The sequence below is a fragment of the Oreochromis aureus genome, linkage group 16, assembly GCF_013358895.1.
Source record: "Oreochromis aureus strain Israel breed Guangdong linkage group 16, ZZ_aureus, whole genome shotgun sequence".
NCBI classification, from domain to species: domain Eukaryota; kingdom Metazoa; phylum Chordata; class Actinopteri; order Cichliformes; family Cichlidae; genus Oreochromis; species Oreochromis aureus.
The window spans coordinates 14,865,899-14,881,298 of NC_052957.1; the positions used below are offsets into that span (position 1 = coordinate 14,865,899).

Here is a 15,400-nt window from a genome sequence, read left to right on the forward strand (position 1 = left end):
TGATGTGCAGCGACATCTCACACAAAAAAGCTTCACCGCAGTTGCGTGAGATTAATCAGTGCACTGGATTAAAGGATACAGCCTAAATAGGGAGGTTTTTACCTGTGTACTTTAATGGCTGATACAGCGGAAGGGGGTGATGTAGAAGAAATAAGAGGCGTGGAACTTCATTCCCGGGAGGTTTGTGGGAGGTTGTCGGTAAAAGCTGGCGTATTACTAAACTATTAAAAACCAACTGGGTATCGTTTTATTTTCACCAAACATCGGCCTCGGTTTGCAAAAAATCGCCGCACAACGACGCAGTAAAGGTTTCCTGTTTGTGCATCATGTCTCTTCACTTAAATTTCACAGACAACTGGAGCGCTGGAACGCGAAATATAAGCTTGCGCTACCTGTGCTCAAACCGGGTTTCACCTCTCAGAAAGCTTTTCGAGCGCCTTTTTCTTCTTATTTGTAATGGCAAGTTGCATGTAGACGGATTTTTTATGCCAGAAAACTGCCGACTGTAAAACTGTTTAGTTCTAGCTCTGATCTGACTTGTCGGTAGGATAGGTTAAAAGTCTGATTTTAAATTATAAAAGGTCAGTGGAGCGGAAGCGCAAAAGGAAAAAAAAATCAGCTTGTACACAGACTGGGATAATGTAAAGCTCGGTATTACATTCTTAATCACCTTTTTGGGTAAGTCGAGATCCACAAAGTTAAAGTTTTATAATCATCCGCGCTACATCAGCAAAGAACAGATGAATTATAAGATGAATTCCGATGTTCTTATTTCAGCAGTCGTTCGAGAAATTGTGTTTTATGTTCAATTTAAATTCCTGCGTTTAATCTGTTGCATCGCTTCTTTAGTTAAACAGACAGCGACGTTAGAAAAGGGAGGAAAATGTTTTATCGGCAAAGGATGGACTAATAAAATTGTCACCTTTATTTGTTAAATTATTAGAAATAATTGGAAATACACACCTGCACGCATGGCGACACTTTAGAACTCCTAAAATGTAAGTGGGTTAAATTGAATTTGGATAAATGAAATATAAGCTCAATAGAGTCGGAAAATGAAAGCTTAAAATTGTGATGTCGTTAATATGCGCCTCTGTAAAGACTCATATTTTTGTCAAATTTAAAAATCCAAATCCAATTAAAATTGGCCTGCCTTTACGATTATTTCATCTTTTAATGGGATGACTTACTCCCTTCGTTTGAACTAAATATCTCATCGCATCCTGTAACGTTTATTTAAAACAGGAAGATAACAGAAATTATTATTATTGTGGTGTCCTTATAAAAACGTTTGGGGTCTTTTTTTGCGCAATCGAGCCTGAGCGCTGATCGCAACAGTTTCCACAAAACTGAGAATTCAGTGAAGAAGTTATGAGAAAATGCGTCATTTCTCTTGTGCCCTGCTCTCTCTTGGGGATTGGAAAAGTCTGAATTTGAAGAATAAATTTCAGAGAAAGTGTTTAGCAAAGGATCGATTTAAAAGTTTTATTTGTAAACATTAAATATTTCTTTCTCTCTAAAGTTTTTGAATTCGGCACCAAATGCGTTACAGAAGTTGTAAGTACACCATGATGCCAAAGATGTAGGCCTATATCACACACTCATGGACCTCTTCATATAAGATGGGATTTTTCAGTTCCAAAACGTGTTAAATTATAACTACCTAGACGCTTATAAGACATAAAACATAGACAACGTGCTCAGCATGAAACTTGGATGGTTTGAAATCGTTTAAATTGCACCATGCTTAGTGTAGCTCTTGGCAATAGAAATAATAAATATATAGAAACGTTTATATTCAACAGCAACAATACTTACAGCACATACAAACAAGGAATGTCTGACAGTTTTACAAACACCATGGGTCCCTCATTTTCTATACAGATGAAATATTTTTCCACATATGCGTCATACATAAAAGGAGTGCCATAACTACGAATCAGTATCAAATCTAGCAGACTACATAGTGTCCGGTATATATTATATATAGACATCACCTCAGCAAGTGCCTATAAAAGAAAAAGGAAAAGGGGAGGGAGAAAAAAAAAGAAACTAGATCATGCGTTGTCTTTTCTGGATGCTTTTGGGATCCTGTCAGAAACACATAGGCACGAGTCAAAAGAGAAAAGAAAATTAAATATTTTCATTATAACAAACTTTTTACACATGTTATAAACCGATGCATTGGAGGCATCACATAATCTATCATAATATACAGTGTGTGTGCGTGGGTTTATATATTTCTATATAAATGGAATATATTACATCTGAGTATGCTGAATCAGTAGAGCCGAGGTTAAATAAACAGTAAATGATTGCAAGACCAAGTTAAATTTGATGACAGTTTGTCCACCGGAGAGCATTAACCAGTGATAATTCAGTTGTTTGGCACAAACAAAAGAGAGAAAAGGAAAAAAAAAAAATCAAGGCCCGCACAGCCATTAGACTTTCTGTCTTTTTTTTCCTCCTGTTACTTTTTCACGAATTCATATTCATAATGTGGTTGTTCTGTTAGCATATGGAGCTTGCAAATATTCAGAAATAACAACGTTAAAAATCGGTCAAGTCTGACACAAATAGTCTTTTGGAAGTTCTTTGAGGTTCGCCATTGAGTCAGACTCAGAAAGGTAGGGTGTCGAGGAAAAGTTTGTCAATTATTGCTGGCGGAGGGACTAGGTCCTCTAGCTTTAGGTAAAAGATACGCTGCAGACCTTGGGTACAGAGTGTGCGCAGTTCTGGGAGCTTTCCTAAGAGTTTTGACAAGTAGTTGGGACGATTCAAGCCGCCGCCATTGAATGTCACTTGATCTTTGAGGCAGTTGACGATCTTGTTTTGGAGATCCTCGACTCTCTTGGGTTCCTTAAGTCCGTGTCGCTCTGAAAAATACAATTAACAAAGAAAAAAGGCACGGATAAATAATCTATGATACGTTAACCCCTCTCATTTTTCATAAGCTTTATGGTCCATCCAGTGTTCATAAATGCACCGTCGCCTTTACGCACCTGTTACCATGGCCAGAGCTGCGATGCAGGAAAAAGCTGAGATGTCTATATTCATGCTCTGCAAGTTGGAAGAAAACTCCACGATGGCGTCTACCCACTCTCCAAATCCACGGACGCACTGTAGTCTGTGTAAAACCACTCCATTACAAAAAATAAGCTTTCCTTCCACTGGGTTGGACCTGCAGTTATTAACAAAATGTCATTAATTACGCTTGGCAATAAATGTGGATTCAAGAGCCTTCTAATTATTGGGCGGCTAATAAAGCCAAAAGCAATGAAGCTTGAAGGAGGGACTGATGATTATCTAAAGCCTAAATTGTTTTATTTAGTAATTACTCAGTCTCACCTGTATGCCAGCCGTAGGACAAAAAGTTCAAGGAAGGCGGATTCAAAGAGGAGATCTTGATCTTGCTTCGGTAGATCAGAAAAGCCAGGGATCTTCTCCGCCCAGCCTCGGATGATCTCCATGGAGCCCGTCAGGAGATCATAGAACTGCTGGATATGCTGAGTGTTGTCTCCAGTCATTTGGTAGTCAGGGTTAGCCTGGAACTGGAATTTAATTTAAACAGCGCCTTAATGAGGTCCTTTAAAATATATAATCCGTGAAATTGCAAATGCCCATTTCCAAGAAGGAGAGAGAGATTTTTTTTTTAACCGTTGAATTCATGTCTCCTTTTTATTAAGTTCTGCATTTCAGTGCAGCTCACTTAAAATATGCCACATTAAAAGGCTGGCAAAGTTTGGAATTCAGCGATGTATTACAGAAAACTTTCAGGGTAATAAATTGTTACCTAAAGCAGGACTAAATTAAAAGGGTCGCCAGTCTTGTTTTATCTGCTTTCTCTGAATAATATTTAACTCTTTTCTTTTCTTTTCTTTTTAAATGTTCTGTGAGTGTGTGACTTTTTATTTCTGGGATTATTAGAGCCACTTACTCTGGAGTAGTCCAAAGCAGACATGGAGGGATTGGAGTCCACATGGGCCCTAACAAGTGCGCTTATGAGGCTGACCGGCGGCGAGGGAGGGGAAGGCTCTTGGGGACTTTTGGGTTTGGATGGTAGGCGTCCTCTTCGACCTTTTAGATTATCCGTTCGGACAACTGCAAAATATATAAAGATATGTGATTTAGATAAATCATCAATATATAAACTCCAGCTGGTGTGCGTAAATACCTATTAGTGGATAAATTCACAACCCAGTACTGCATTACGCACGTTTCCCAGTGTGCCAGATGAAAAATATTAACCACCGGGACAGAAATAATTGAATGCATAGCCCAAACGTACCTTCTCTCACCATTCCGACGACAAGGCACTTCTGGAAACGGCAGAACTGGCAACGGTTTCTTCGGCGTTTGTCAACAGGACAGTTTTTATTTGCTAAACACACGTATTTTGCATTTTTCTGTACGGTGCGCTGAAAAAAGAGAGAGAGAAAAAAAAAACACAGTCAACTTTCGGGCCCATTTCCAAGGTTACACAATTCTGACGCACAACTTCCAGCTGAAAATAAAAGGATGAAAACAATATAATTCATATTAAATGTTTTGAAGTATGCTGTATGAACCAATAATAAGAAGAGAAGCTCAGCAAATACGCATTAGTGGTGTTGGTTATTTTTTCTTTTCATTCGATGTCACGTCTGTGTGGACAAGTATGACTGCCATGTGGTTCTTTTTTGTGTGCGCACTGACACTTGTATTTAAGTCGGTTTTCAGTGTTATTGTGTTCCGTTTGATTTATTTTGTTTTTTAAGTAACTGGGCAGCATTTAACACACTGCGCTGTGAATAATAATCACAGAATGTCTCGCTGACGTAAAAAACAGTAACACGCATTCATTGTTGCTGTCATTTCAGCCCACCTTGAAAAATCCTTTGCAGCCCTCGCAGGTTCTCACTCCATAATGTTGGCAGGCTGCGTTGTCCCCACATACCGCACACAGACCTTCGTTTGACGGAGATCCTCGGGACGGGGGCGATGGCACTTGGCTGTCCATCAGCTGGTGCCCGTGGCTGAGCTGCAACGAGTGAGGAAAGGCCAGGCCAGCCTGTTTCCGTATAGCGCTGGGCACCGCAAAACTCTGGCCGTCCGGGCCGCGGTGTGCGCCCGGGTTGTCGTGGTTCATGGACACGTGCAGCGGCCCGTCGAACCGCATCTGACAGCTGGAAACAGGAGTACCGGGCGGGGATTGTTTGAAGGAGAAGAGCGAAAGCCTTGACACCGGATTCTTGCGCTGGTCTATCATATGAGACGTGGCCGCAACATAGTTCTGGTGGAAACTGTGGAGGGAGCCAGGGTCCTCCCACATGTGATTAGGCTGGACCTGGAAGTTTGGCGTACTTGGGGCATGAGGCGAGGAGGGTTTGAAATACATAGGCCCAGAGTGAGCCATCATTTCCTCCGACTGAGGTGGCAGGTGGCTCTGCTGATGGTAACTGTGCATCTGGACGTCCTCCACTTTGATAGAGGACTGCTCTCCGGAGTGGGGCATCTGATACAGACAGGGCGGTTTAACGTCGTAACTGGTGTTATAGTTGTCCATGAATGTACTGAAACTTGGTAGAGAAGTAGTAGCTGTGATCTCAGTGTTGGTCAAGTCCATGCTAAACTTAACAAACTCGGGTGTTAAGAAGTCGCAGCTGTATTCTCCTGCGGTGTGGTAGCTGTAGCTCTGGGAAGCTGGACTGGCTCCTTGAGGTGATGATCCATACTGAGCCTGAACGCAGGGCATGGCTGAAAACCAGACGGGTGCAAACAAATCAGAATTTTTCACATAAATGTTTAAACTAAGAGGGAAAGTTTTATATATGAATGTAAAATTATATGAAATGTTCAAAGGAAAAACTACACTAATTTAAACAAGTGTGGGATTTCAGGTAAAAATGAAACTTTAACACATAATTTTTTCACATCCTACCTCAAGTCTTCTGACAGTTTTCCGGTGACACTTGAAATGGGTAATGTCAGGAGCTGTTGTGTGGGTGTCAGGATAGAAGAATGCGACTCTGTTCTGGTTCTTCCCCTAATAAAACACAAACCTTTAGAGTTACTAGATTACACAATAAAACAATCTCTCTAAAAAGAGAGATCACACATTCGTTAAGCATAAGTCTATTTGCGCGCAAACCATACCCCGTTTCCAAACGTGAAGAGCATGTTACATCATTTTATTCAGTGTTCTAGTGAATGTGAACAACATGACATAGTAACCAAATCACAAGTATTTCTTTTCTTTTGTTAAGATGCTGGTTCGACGTGAACAGACCAACTTTGCGCACTTGACACTTGTAAAAACTTGTCTAAAAAGCAGAAAGCTGAAATGTGGCATTAAATGACAGTCACATCTGAATAGTCTCAGTCAAACTTAATTGCGTGCAATTTCAATTAAAGGATAGAAAAAAGACTTAGATTAAAAAAAGAAAAAAGAAAAAAAAGATTTCAATGCCTCGGAGAAGCCGGGCAGGACGAGTGAAGTCCGAGATTATGTTGCAAGAAAAAGATGAATGAATCTTACCTCTTTCACATCAGGATCGTGACTTTCTGTCCATGCGATAAGCATGTAGGTGGTATTCATCAATTTTAGTAAAAGCTCCAAATCACGAGCGTAGGTACAAGCAATGTCAAGCAGGAAAACCGAGTGAGTCCGCGCACCAACAGCGACACGAGCTTCGACTATCCAGTCTGGCCAATGTGGCTTTGTTTATGTGAGCTCTAGATACCCTGGCCCACGTGTTTCAGTGCGCAACGTCATCGGCGTCGACACCGACGCGGACCAATCTCCTCGGGAGCTTTCTCAAGCCCCAATTTTTCTGGTGAGTATGTTTGTCTTGTGGTATGTGTTCTGTGTTGCTTCCCACATGGACATTAGCAGAGATGTAGTGGAGGATAAACCCACCTAAACTCAGTTCAGACACCTTGGTGTTTGCACAGGGCTTACGTCATGCTTGTTTTAAGCTGACATGAGTCTATGTGATATGATTTCGATGTATTTGCCACAAATCTCTAAAGTAAATGATGCACGTTTCTGATGGACTGGTGGTGCTGTCACTGTTTTCCTCACTGTTCTGGCATGCGCGAATAGTATTTATAATCGGGGAAAGTTCATTTACTACCATGCACTACTCCAAGAAAATGAAGGTACACTCCAAGGTTGCAGCAGGCCAGTATGTAGCCAAGTGTTCGGTGTATTTTTGTGGCATTAAAACAAACGTACACGCACCCCTAAGTAGAAACACGTCTCCTGACTAGCACTGAGTTTATGCATGGCCTGGTTGTCGTTATTTGAATATGAAATTAAGATGAGTGTACACCGGGACACATATATAAGGCACAGTTATGTCACACGTCACAATGGTAGACTCAGTGTAGTTGTATGAAATAGCCCTAATGAAGCAGGGGTCAATATTATTCTTTGTTATCTTCTGACAGGATTTCTGTAGGCTATTTCAATTGTGTTCCAAATTTAGACCTCAGATGGGGTGGGGTCTGCGAGGTGAGCTGCCTATTCATAGCGCTTGTAGTGCGTGTGTGTGTGTGTGTGAGAGAGAGAGCTTCTGTAGGAGGAAGGGGGGATAATTAGCGGGCCTGTAGCCAGTTGTCATGGGGGACCCAAAACAGGGAAACGTGATAGCAGCGCGCAGAATGAGAGTGACGCAGAAAACGCTCAAGTTGACGCGGTCGCCAAAATAATCTGCTGGCCTTATTGTTCTGCAGCGATGGAATAACTGATCTTCGCCTAATCTTACACCAACACCTTGTAGCCAATCGAGTTGGCCTAAATCTTTCTAGATGTACGCAGGCTTGGGAACCAGGCCCAGGAGAGCGAGCAGAAAGTGCATGTGCAGAGATGTGGCTCCACACGCCACAGCCAGCATCTCGCCGCATGCAGCATCATATGTTATTGCTGTTGGACTGCTGCTTTATTACATGAACCACAGAACAACCATCAGTCTTGAAGCTGTTTTATGTACTGCCCCGTACTCACAGCACACACAATAAGAGTGCGCAAGAAGAGGGGTGGGGGGAAGAAAACTGTATATCATGGTTACACTCACCTCTAGAGGACACTATTGTTCACCAGCCATACATCACAAAGCTGCTGTTTCTTACAATTAACCTTTTAATTAACCTAACCCCATTAAGACTGTGTGGTCACGCCCAGTCGTTTTCAGGTGGACCATAAGATGGGATTTGTAAATTACAGTTTCCCCACACTGAACTGTGGACATCCGGAAGTGAAATATTGTTAGACTTGCATAGATTATGGCGCTTTTCACATTGTACTGACCCAGTCTTGTGTCATCATGATTTCGGCTCATTAAACAACAGTTATCCTACAGTCAAGTAAATATATTTACATAAAGTGGAATATGTGACCAACCTCCACAAAAACAAAAAAACAAAAAAACCAATTTTGACTCAAAACGCTGATGACAGGATGCCGCTTGGTTTTTATTGACTGGTAACAATTTTCCATTTAAAATTAAGCTCGGTTAGCGTTTAATTGGCCGTTTTACCGAAGAGTAATTAACTTCCTATTTATGTGCACAGTTAATTGGCAGTCTGATGTGAATCTGACGGGTTAGTTGTAATCGTACGGAAGATTATATGTTTAGGTTTGTTTGTAGAAATGCCAGAATGTGTAGCTTTGACTCTCTCTCTCTCTTTTATCACCGTGGGAGCCCCCATTATTAATTTCTCCCCGGGTGCAATCGAAAACTCTGTGGGAAATGCGTTTTATTAGTAGAAGAGACATACTCGTCATCTCAAGGTCAAAGGATACCATATGAGTCTCAGTTACAGTCAGACCAGGGTCTGCCAGCTCCCCGGGGATTCGACCCTGAGTGCGAGGAGGGATGCGAACAGTGAGCCCCACTTGATTCGCTGGTCTCCATCATGAGTGTGGTTATTATTAGCAACAGGCCCAGCGCAAAGAACCTTCAGAGTCGAATTTTTTGTTTAATTGTTTTAACAAGTCGGTTCAAATTAACGTCATTACGTCCAGCAAATATTCTTCACTATTTAGCTTTTGGGCGACATGATATAGTCCATTCCTTTTCCCCCCTTCTCTGAAGATCTAACCTTCATATATAGGAGATGGATTACAGGTATGGACCAAACTGACCATGTGGTGCAGCCTTCTCAGATATTGTGCAGCTCCATTTGACACATTTTAAGAGCTTTATTAACAACATTTGCATTTCAGTATAATACATTACAGCCTTGCTGCTGTGATTAGTTAATAAAGAGGATGAAAAAGTGGTCATTTTCAGCAGTGAAATATGTGTTCAGATACCTGCAAAAGAAGTACATGGCATTTTAGCACAATGAAAAGTACAAGCTACTCTTCTACAAGTGTTTAACAAGTGAAGCATTTATGTGAAGCGGAAGGAAACAAAGTGCATTTACTAAAGTACTGTAGTAAAATTTTGACTTACATGCATACTTATTTCTTACTGCCAGCTGCAGTGGAGAACACTGTACTGTTTTACTGCACAACATTTACAGGTCAGCTATAATAAAAGATTTAACAGATGAAGATTTTTCGTGCAAAACAAGGTCAGCTCTCAAATATGATGATTTGTTCTAATTTAAGCAGCAAAATAAAATATAGTTTGTGATTCAGTCATAATATTAACATTGCCAAATTATCATTGGAACAGGCACAATTATCATCATTATCAGCAATTTTGTTCAATACTTTCTTGGGCATGGAATAATTTAATTGTACTGAACATTTTGTACCTTTTTTGTGTTATTTTAGCTGAAGAATCAACACTTCCTGAGCTGTTTGTCACATGCAAATGACACTTTTGTTGTAGATGGTTATTGCTTTGGCATAAGTCATCCCACATTTACTGTTTAACAAGATGAATTTCTTATGCTTCTTAGCAATCATTGTAGATATGCATGACATATGTTTGTTCATGAAATAACCTACAGAATAACAACGCCGTTTCCCTCTGTAACGCTGTGCAGCATGTGAAGTTGCAGAAAATTGTGAGAACGCCACGAAACACCACTTTCTCATAATTGTATTGAGCACATTATCTACTCAAATTAAGAATAAGTGGGAACTGAGAAAGAGGCTTCCACTTTTTAAATACCTAATCGTCGCTCCATCTTTAAATTGCATTGTCTTTTTTGTGAAATTGGATTTAAATTAGAAAAGAAGTTGCACCGTTCTCCTTAAACTGCAGCCTAGATAGTTTGCAAAATCTCCCGGTCGCTTCTACAAACCTCATTTCATCTCAAAGCACTGGCAGGTATCAAACTTTCTGAGAATTGAACAGCCAGACCCTGAAGGCATCCCTTTGCTCAGTGTCTTCTTTCCATTTCTAGATTCCCACTTTACAAGCTTAAATGTCTACTTAATATGCTTTAATGCCTGCTCTTTAGAGCCAGGGTGCACTTCATCACTTTTATACACCTTTATATAACACACTGTTAACTAGCAATGCCTTATGGAACAGCTTGTCTTGCAGCTGGAAGGCTCCTCCATGGCATGATGGAGGTACCTGTTCACCATTCACAATGAGACAGTAAAATGGGAATAGAAGCCTCTGCATACTGCTGCTGTCTATATCAGTCAACGATGAATATTCATGAATCACAGTGTCATGACATGCTCTGTAATTGGCAGCAACATTAGTAATGACACTGCTGGTATCAAGTCCCTGCATATTCATGTGGTGGGGCAATATTTCCTCGTGGTGCTGGGTTTTTTTTTTTTTTTTCAATCCTCCTGAAAGTGAAAATGTATTCCGAAGCTGCAGGTGTCCCTGGTTTCACAATCAATTGCTGGCTGGATTGTGCCCCAGTGAAAATCAGACAAACCATTAGTTTCTTTGTCAGTTTCTTTGATTAATAATATATCTGAATTATGAAAGGTTGAGAGGACGCTAAATATTGTAAAGTGAATTTCTTTCTAATAGTTATGAATGTGGACCTTAAAGACTCCTATATACCATGTCAGTGCCACTGGCTATTGGACTTTTAAAAGATCATTGATATAAAGCATTGATTACTCTTGCCTTAAAAGTAACAAACCCAGATCATTTATTTTTGTAGATCACTAATAAGCGTATGCGCTTCAAACAATTTTTTATTCCATCCAATCCGTTTGAGGTTTGATTAGATTTTACAGTTTTCACAGGCACGCTCCTGCGATAGGCCAGACAGTGCGGCAGATTTCTTTGTGTACTGGAATTTGCTGCGATTCCATTTCGGCCCCACCAAAGTGTCCTAGAATGGATAATGAGGGAATTGGATAAAGCTTTGCATAAGCTGGAAGGCTTTCCCCTCTAAGTAGCTGGAGGAGAGGATTTTTCCTCTCATGGGTTCAGTTTGCCATGAACCGTCCAAACTGTGTTGTGAGGAGGCAGACCTGTTTCTCCACAAACAGGAAAGGCTGCATTAGTCATGTATCGAGTGATGAAGAAGTATTCAGATCATTGTGGAAGAAAAAGTAAAAGTACCATTATCAGTTTACAAGTACAATGTGTATTTTTAGTCTTCCTACTAAGCAAATGTATCTCTGTATATGAGTCTCTCTGCATTTCTCCATGACTGTTCATCGCATTTGGTGGATGTATTCCCGAGGAACAAAAGAAATGCAGTGTTGAGCTTGAAGATTTTTTAATTCAGTGTGCACGAAGCATTTAGCATTTAAATCTTGTAACCGCGCACTTTACCTCTTTAAATTGCCTGAGTCTCGGCACAACATCTCAGATACATGCACAACATGTGGGAAACACCGAAAATGTGGGCATCGTATCATCAAACCACTCACCGCTGCACTGTGTAAGTTTGTGACCACTTTAGTGTGTCATTATTAACTATCAGCTACATTTTTTCTTTAAAATTATAGTTTGTTTGTTTTTCAAAGTGAGCACAGTTATGTATTGAACAAGCACTTTATGAGTAACAAAAAAGTAGCAAGCTAAGTTTCTATATACAGATATTTGAGACATCTATATTTCACCAAGAAGACAACCCCACTGTGGGTTAAATACCTGGGACTCATTTGAGAACAGAAGAAAACACTTAGAGGTGAAGCATATTCATAAAGAAGTCCAGTTGGTTTCTTTTTGAGCACATAACAGAAAACCTGAAAAGACATTCAGATGCAGTTTTTTTGTTTTGTTTTGGGGTTTTTTACCGTCAAATTAATTGGGAACTAACTATCCACCCATCTACCTGTCCAGTTCAGGGGCTCTGGAGCCTATACTAACTGTCACAGGACAAAAGATGGGGCAGACCCCTGGAGAGATTTCCAGTATATTGAAGAGCTAACACTAACTATGTATTATATTTTACAAGTTTATGAAGTGTTTTATGTACAGGTAATAAGAAACCATGACTGTAAAGTCTGCATAGTAGAATAAAAATATCATTTCTCCTGTGAAAGCAGGCAGACTACAAGTCCCTCACATTTCTTTTTAAATACAATAACTGTGTAAATGTACTTGATTACTTTCTACCATTGCACATTTCTTTTATTAAGACTTTGGAGTTTGTGCAACCTAAGAAAAGTTCCAATCCATAAATTCCATGTGCAATTTACCTACCACACAACGCCTGCAGTATGCAGTTTGTTTAAGCAATGGATTGCTTAGGCCACTGTACACCGCAAAGCTCGTTGCTGATTTTTCTTTTTTTTTTTTTTCCTGTTGCTCACCAACTGAGCTGTATCTGGGCATTACAGGAGGTAGCAGTAATGGGAACCGCTGTCAGTGCAAGGAGGAGGCTTGTTTTCATTTTATGGCCCTACTGCACTGACAGAATAGAAGAAAAAACGTGAGATTCAGTGTTGCAGAGCAATGAGTAGTGTTGTTAACAAAGTCTTATTAGTATAAAAAGGATGCTTCAGATTGCGTTTGTTGAATAAAATTTCAGCGTGGATTTAAAGACGGTACTTGTAACATAATTTCCCTCGGTGTTGCACAGACCTTAAACGTGTTCATTAACAACAGGTGACTAAGTAAAAGTTAGTTTCCATTCTGTTCACTATTACCTGCTGCATATTATTTCTAACAAATGGTTGATGGTGCCTCCATAATGTGGACGTGTCTCACAGTTGCACTGAACTTGAGAGCAAATGCCATTTGTCTTCTTCTGCTTTGCTTATTTTAGATAATCCAGCTCTAACATCATCATCATCATCATCATCAGTCTTGCAATTAGTCAAGTTTGCTTGTTAACATGTCTCAGTGTTGTCCGTCTGCTCGCCACATGCAGATTCTGTGATTAATCTAGAAAGACAATATTTTGAAATGTTATTGGGAGTGGAATATAAATAAGCATGTGATGTATTGTTTTTTATTGTTTGATGGTGTCTGACAGCTTTGTCACAGAAAATACATGGCTTCTTTTTCCTAAATCCATCACAAGGAATATAAAGACATATGCATAATAATGAAACACATTTATTAATGTGTACTGTCCCCTGGAGTCATATGACAATGAAATGGATGGCTGGATTTCTTTTGCATGGATGCTATAGGCCTGAGTGTTGCATGTGAAGGTGGCTGAACAGGTAAAAGGGGGACTAAATAGATAGAAGAAGAACCCCATCGAGAGGACTCAGGGGAATCAGAGGGATGAGATAAAAGACAACAAGTGATTGTTTAAGGGGTCCTAACTGCTCATTACAACCTCATAGTCAGATTGATTTATGCTTTTTTTAAAATTCTGAACGTATATTCGCAAAAGTTTCTATATGCCGTAAAAAGTGCTGCTATATAGTTTTACCTTTTTTCTTATTGTAAGAAAAGCTTTAAAAATCCTTTAAATATCTTTACAATAATTGATCTTTTTCATGACAAACATTCTGACTACAATTGTAGTGTTACAATAAACCAGCCTGAATAAAAGCAGGATTACCCCTAATAATAATAATCTCTATCACAAGTGTGCTTTCCCAAGTTTCTGCCTTAAATAGGGTGTGCTATATGTTTATGCAAAGCCTGGTAAGGCTCATAGCCGTATTAAAAACACATCAACAGGTCAAACAGTTCATTTGGGTGACATGTACATTTGGACACTGGGGATAATTTTAAATTAAACCCATGCACACCATCCTGCCCCTGTAAGTACATTTTAAGAGACCGTATTGAGACGTAAACAGCACAGGTGTGTTTGTTTTTAAATCAGGGATTTATTGACACTGAGAAAAAAACAGGAAAATCCCACCTTATCCTGGTTCCCAATATTTTCTGGTCCAACTTCTTTAGTAAAAAAAAGAAGAAGAAAAATCAAATTTTCCCTCGTGTACAGGGATCTGTATCGGGGTTTTACAGGCAAAAGTAATAAAAACAAATAAATCCCAGTTTTTTCTTACAGTACCAGCACAATATTTTCTGTGAGGAGCTTTCCAAAAGGATTTTTCATGGCAGAGTCTTGTTCAGCCTCTGTTTGCAACTGCAAATGGGTATTCTCCATCCTGATGTTGCATAACCTCCTTGCCATTGTGGTGGAGCTGCTTTCCAAGCTGCCTCTCTGGGGCTTCCTCTGTAAGATGCTTCACACGTCTGCTAGAAAGTCTAGAGCAACAGTACGTTTGAACTGGAAGGATTTCTCCCCTTCACACGTCTACGGGCTTTAGTCCAGTCACCAAAAAACGAAATGAAAACACTTTTGTTCTCTTCCAGTGAGGGCATGCATCCTCATGTGGTTACCATTACATACCAAATCAATTATCTATGCTGCTGGTGAGAGGCTTCTTAAATATGTTTTCCCCCTTTATTTGCCCTGGTTGTCTATTGGCAATGAAGAGGGGGGTTTCAAACCCTTTCTTCTAATCCTCAGTTATTCTTCCTTTCTTCTTTTCAAAACTGGGATTTATCGACCATCTGGGACAGCAAAGAAGCTTCTAATGGGCAAAGCAAAGAGCGATTTCACTGTTAAAAATGCTATGAAAGTCATATGACTTCCTTCAGTGTTTAAAAACATGCATATGTTCTCTAGGTTTCTTTCTTTTTTTTAAAGTTTTGTTCTTTTTAAATGTGGTCTCAGAATATGCGGTTGCTCTTTGTGCTTCATGCTGTCATAGTGGTAGAAATGATTGTTGTTTTTAACTAATGGAATATGTATGGCCCCACAATATTGTTCTCGTCATGAATATTACAGTGGAAAGTTGTGCATATGCGAATAGCATCTTGATCCATTCTAAAGATTTGGGACAGTAAGTATCCAAATGTTGATGTGTTTCCTTGGCTCCCATTGTCAGATCTCAAAACTGCCCCTGTGCAGGGAGACGATTTCTCATCAGGCACTAGCAGCCGGAGCACCAAGCTCATTCACGGAGGAGTCCGATATCTACAGAAAGCCATCATGAAATTGGATTACAAACAGGTAAATGCTTCATTTTTTCTCCGCAGCTGACACTTATCCGCAG

At 40.0% G+C, this 15,400-nt stretch overlaps 1 protein-coding gene and 1 long non-coding RNA gene across 4 annotated transcripts in view; one reads left to right on the forward strand and one right to left on the reverse strand.

Moving 5' to 3' along the window:
• LOC120433412 overlaps positions 1-15,400 on the forward strand; it is a 101,503-nt gene that overhangs the window by 81,945 nt on the left and 4,158 nt on the right. For all 3 annotated transcript variants that reach the window (XR_005608536.1, XR_005608534.1, XR_005608537.1), the window contains one exon: positions 15,233-15,357. This is a non-coding gene — a long non-coding RNA (uncharacterized LOC120433412). The remainder of the gene's footprint in view (positions 1-15,232; positions 15,358-15,400) is intronic.
• nr4a2a (nuclear receptor subfamily 4, group A, member 2a) lies at positions 1,489-6,646 on the reverse strand. The gene is made up of 8 exons (XM_031743276.2): positions 6,518-6,646; positions 5,921-6,025; positions 4,865-5,736; positions 4,289-4,418; positions 3,938-4,101; positions 3,349-3,551; positions 3,003-3,181; positions 1,489-2,876 (listed from the first exon to the last, which is right to left on the reverse strand). The coding sequence occupies exons 3-8, from the start codon at positions 5,732-5,734 to the stop codon at positions 2,620-2,622; spliced, it is 1,803 nt and encodes a 600-aa protein (XP_031599136.1). The 5' UTR covers positions 5,735-5,736; positions 5,921-6,025; positions 6,518-6,646; the 3' UTR covers positions 1,489-2,619.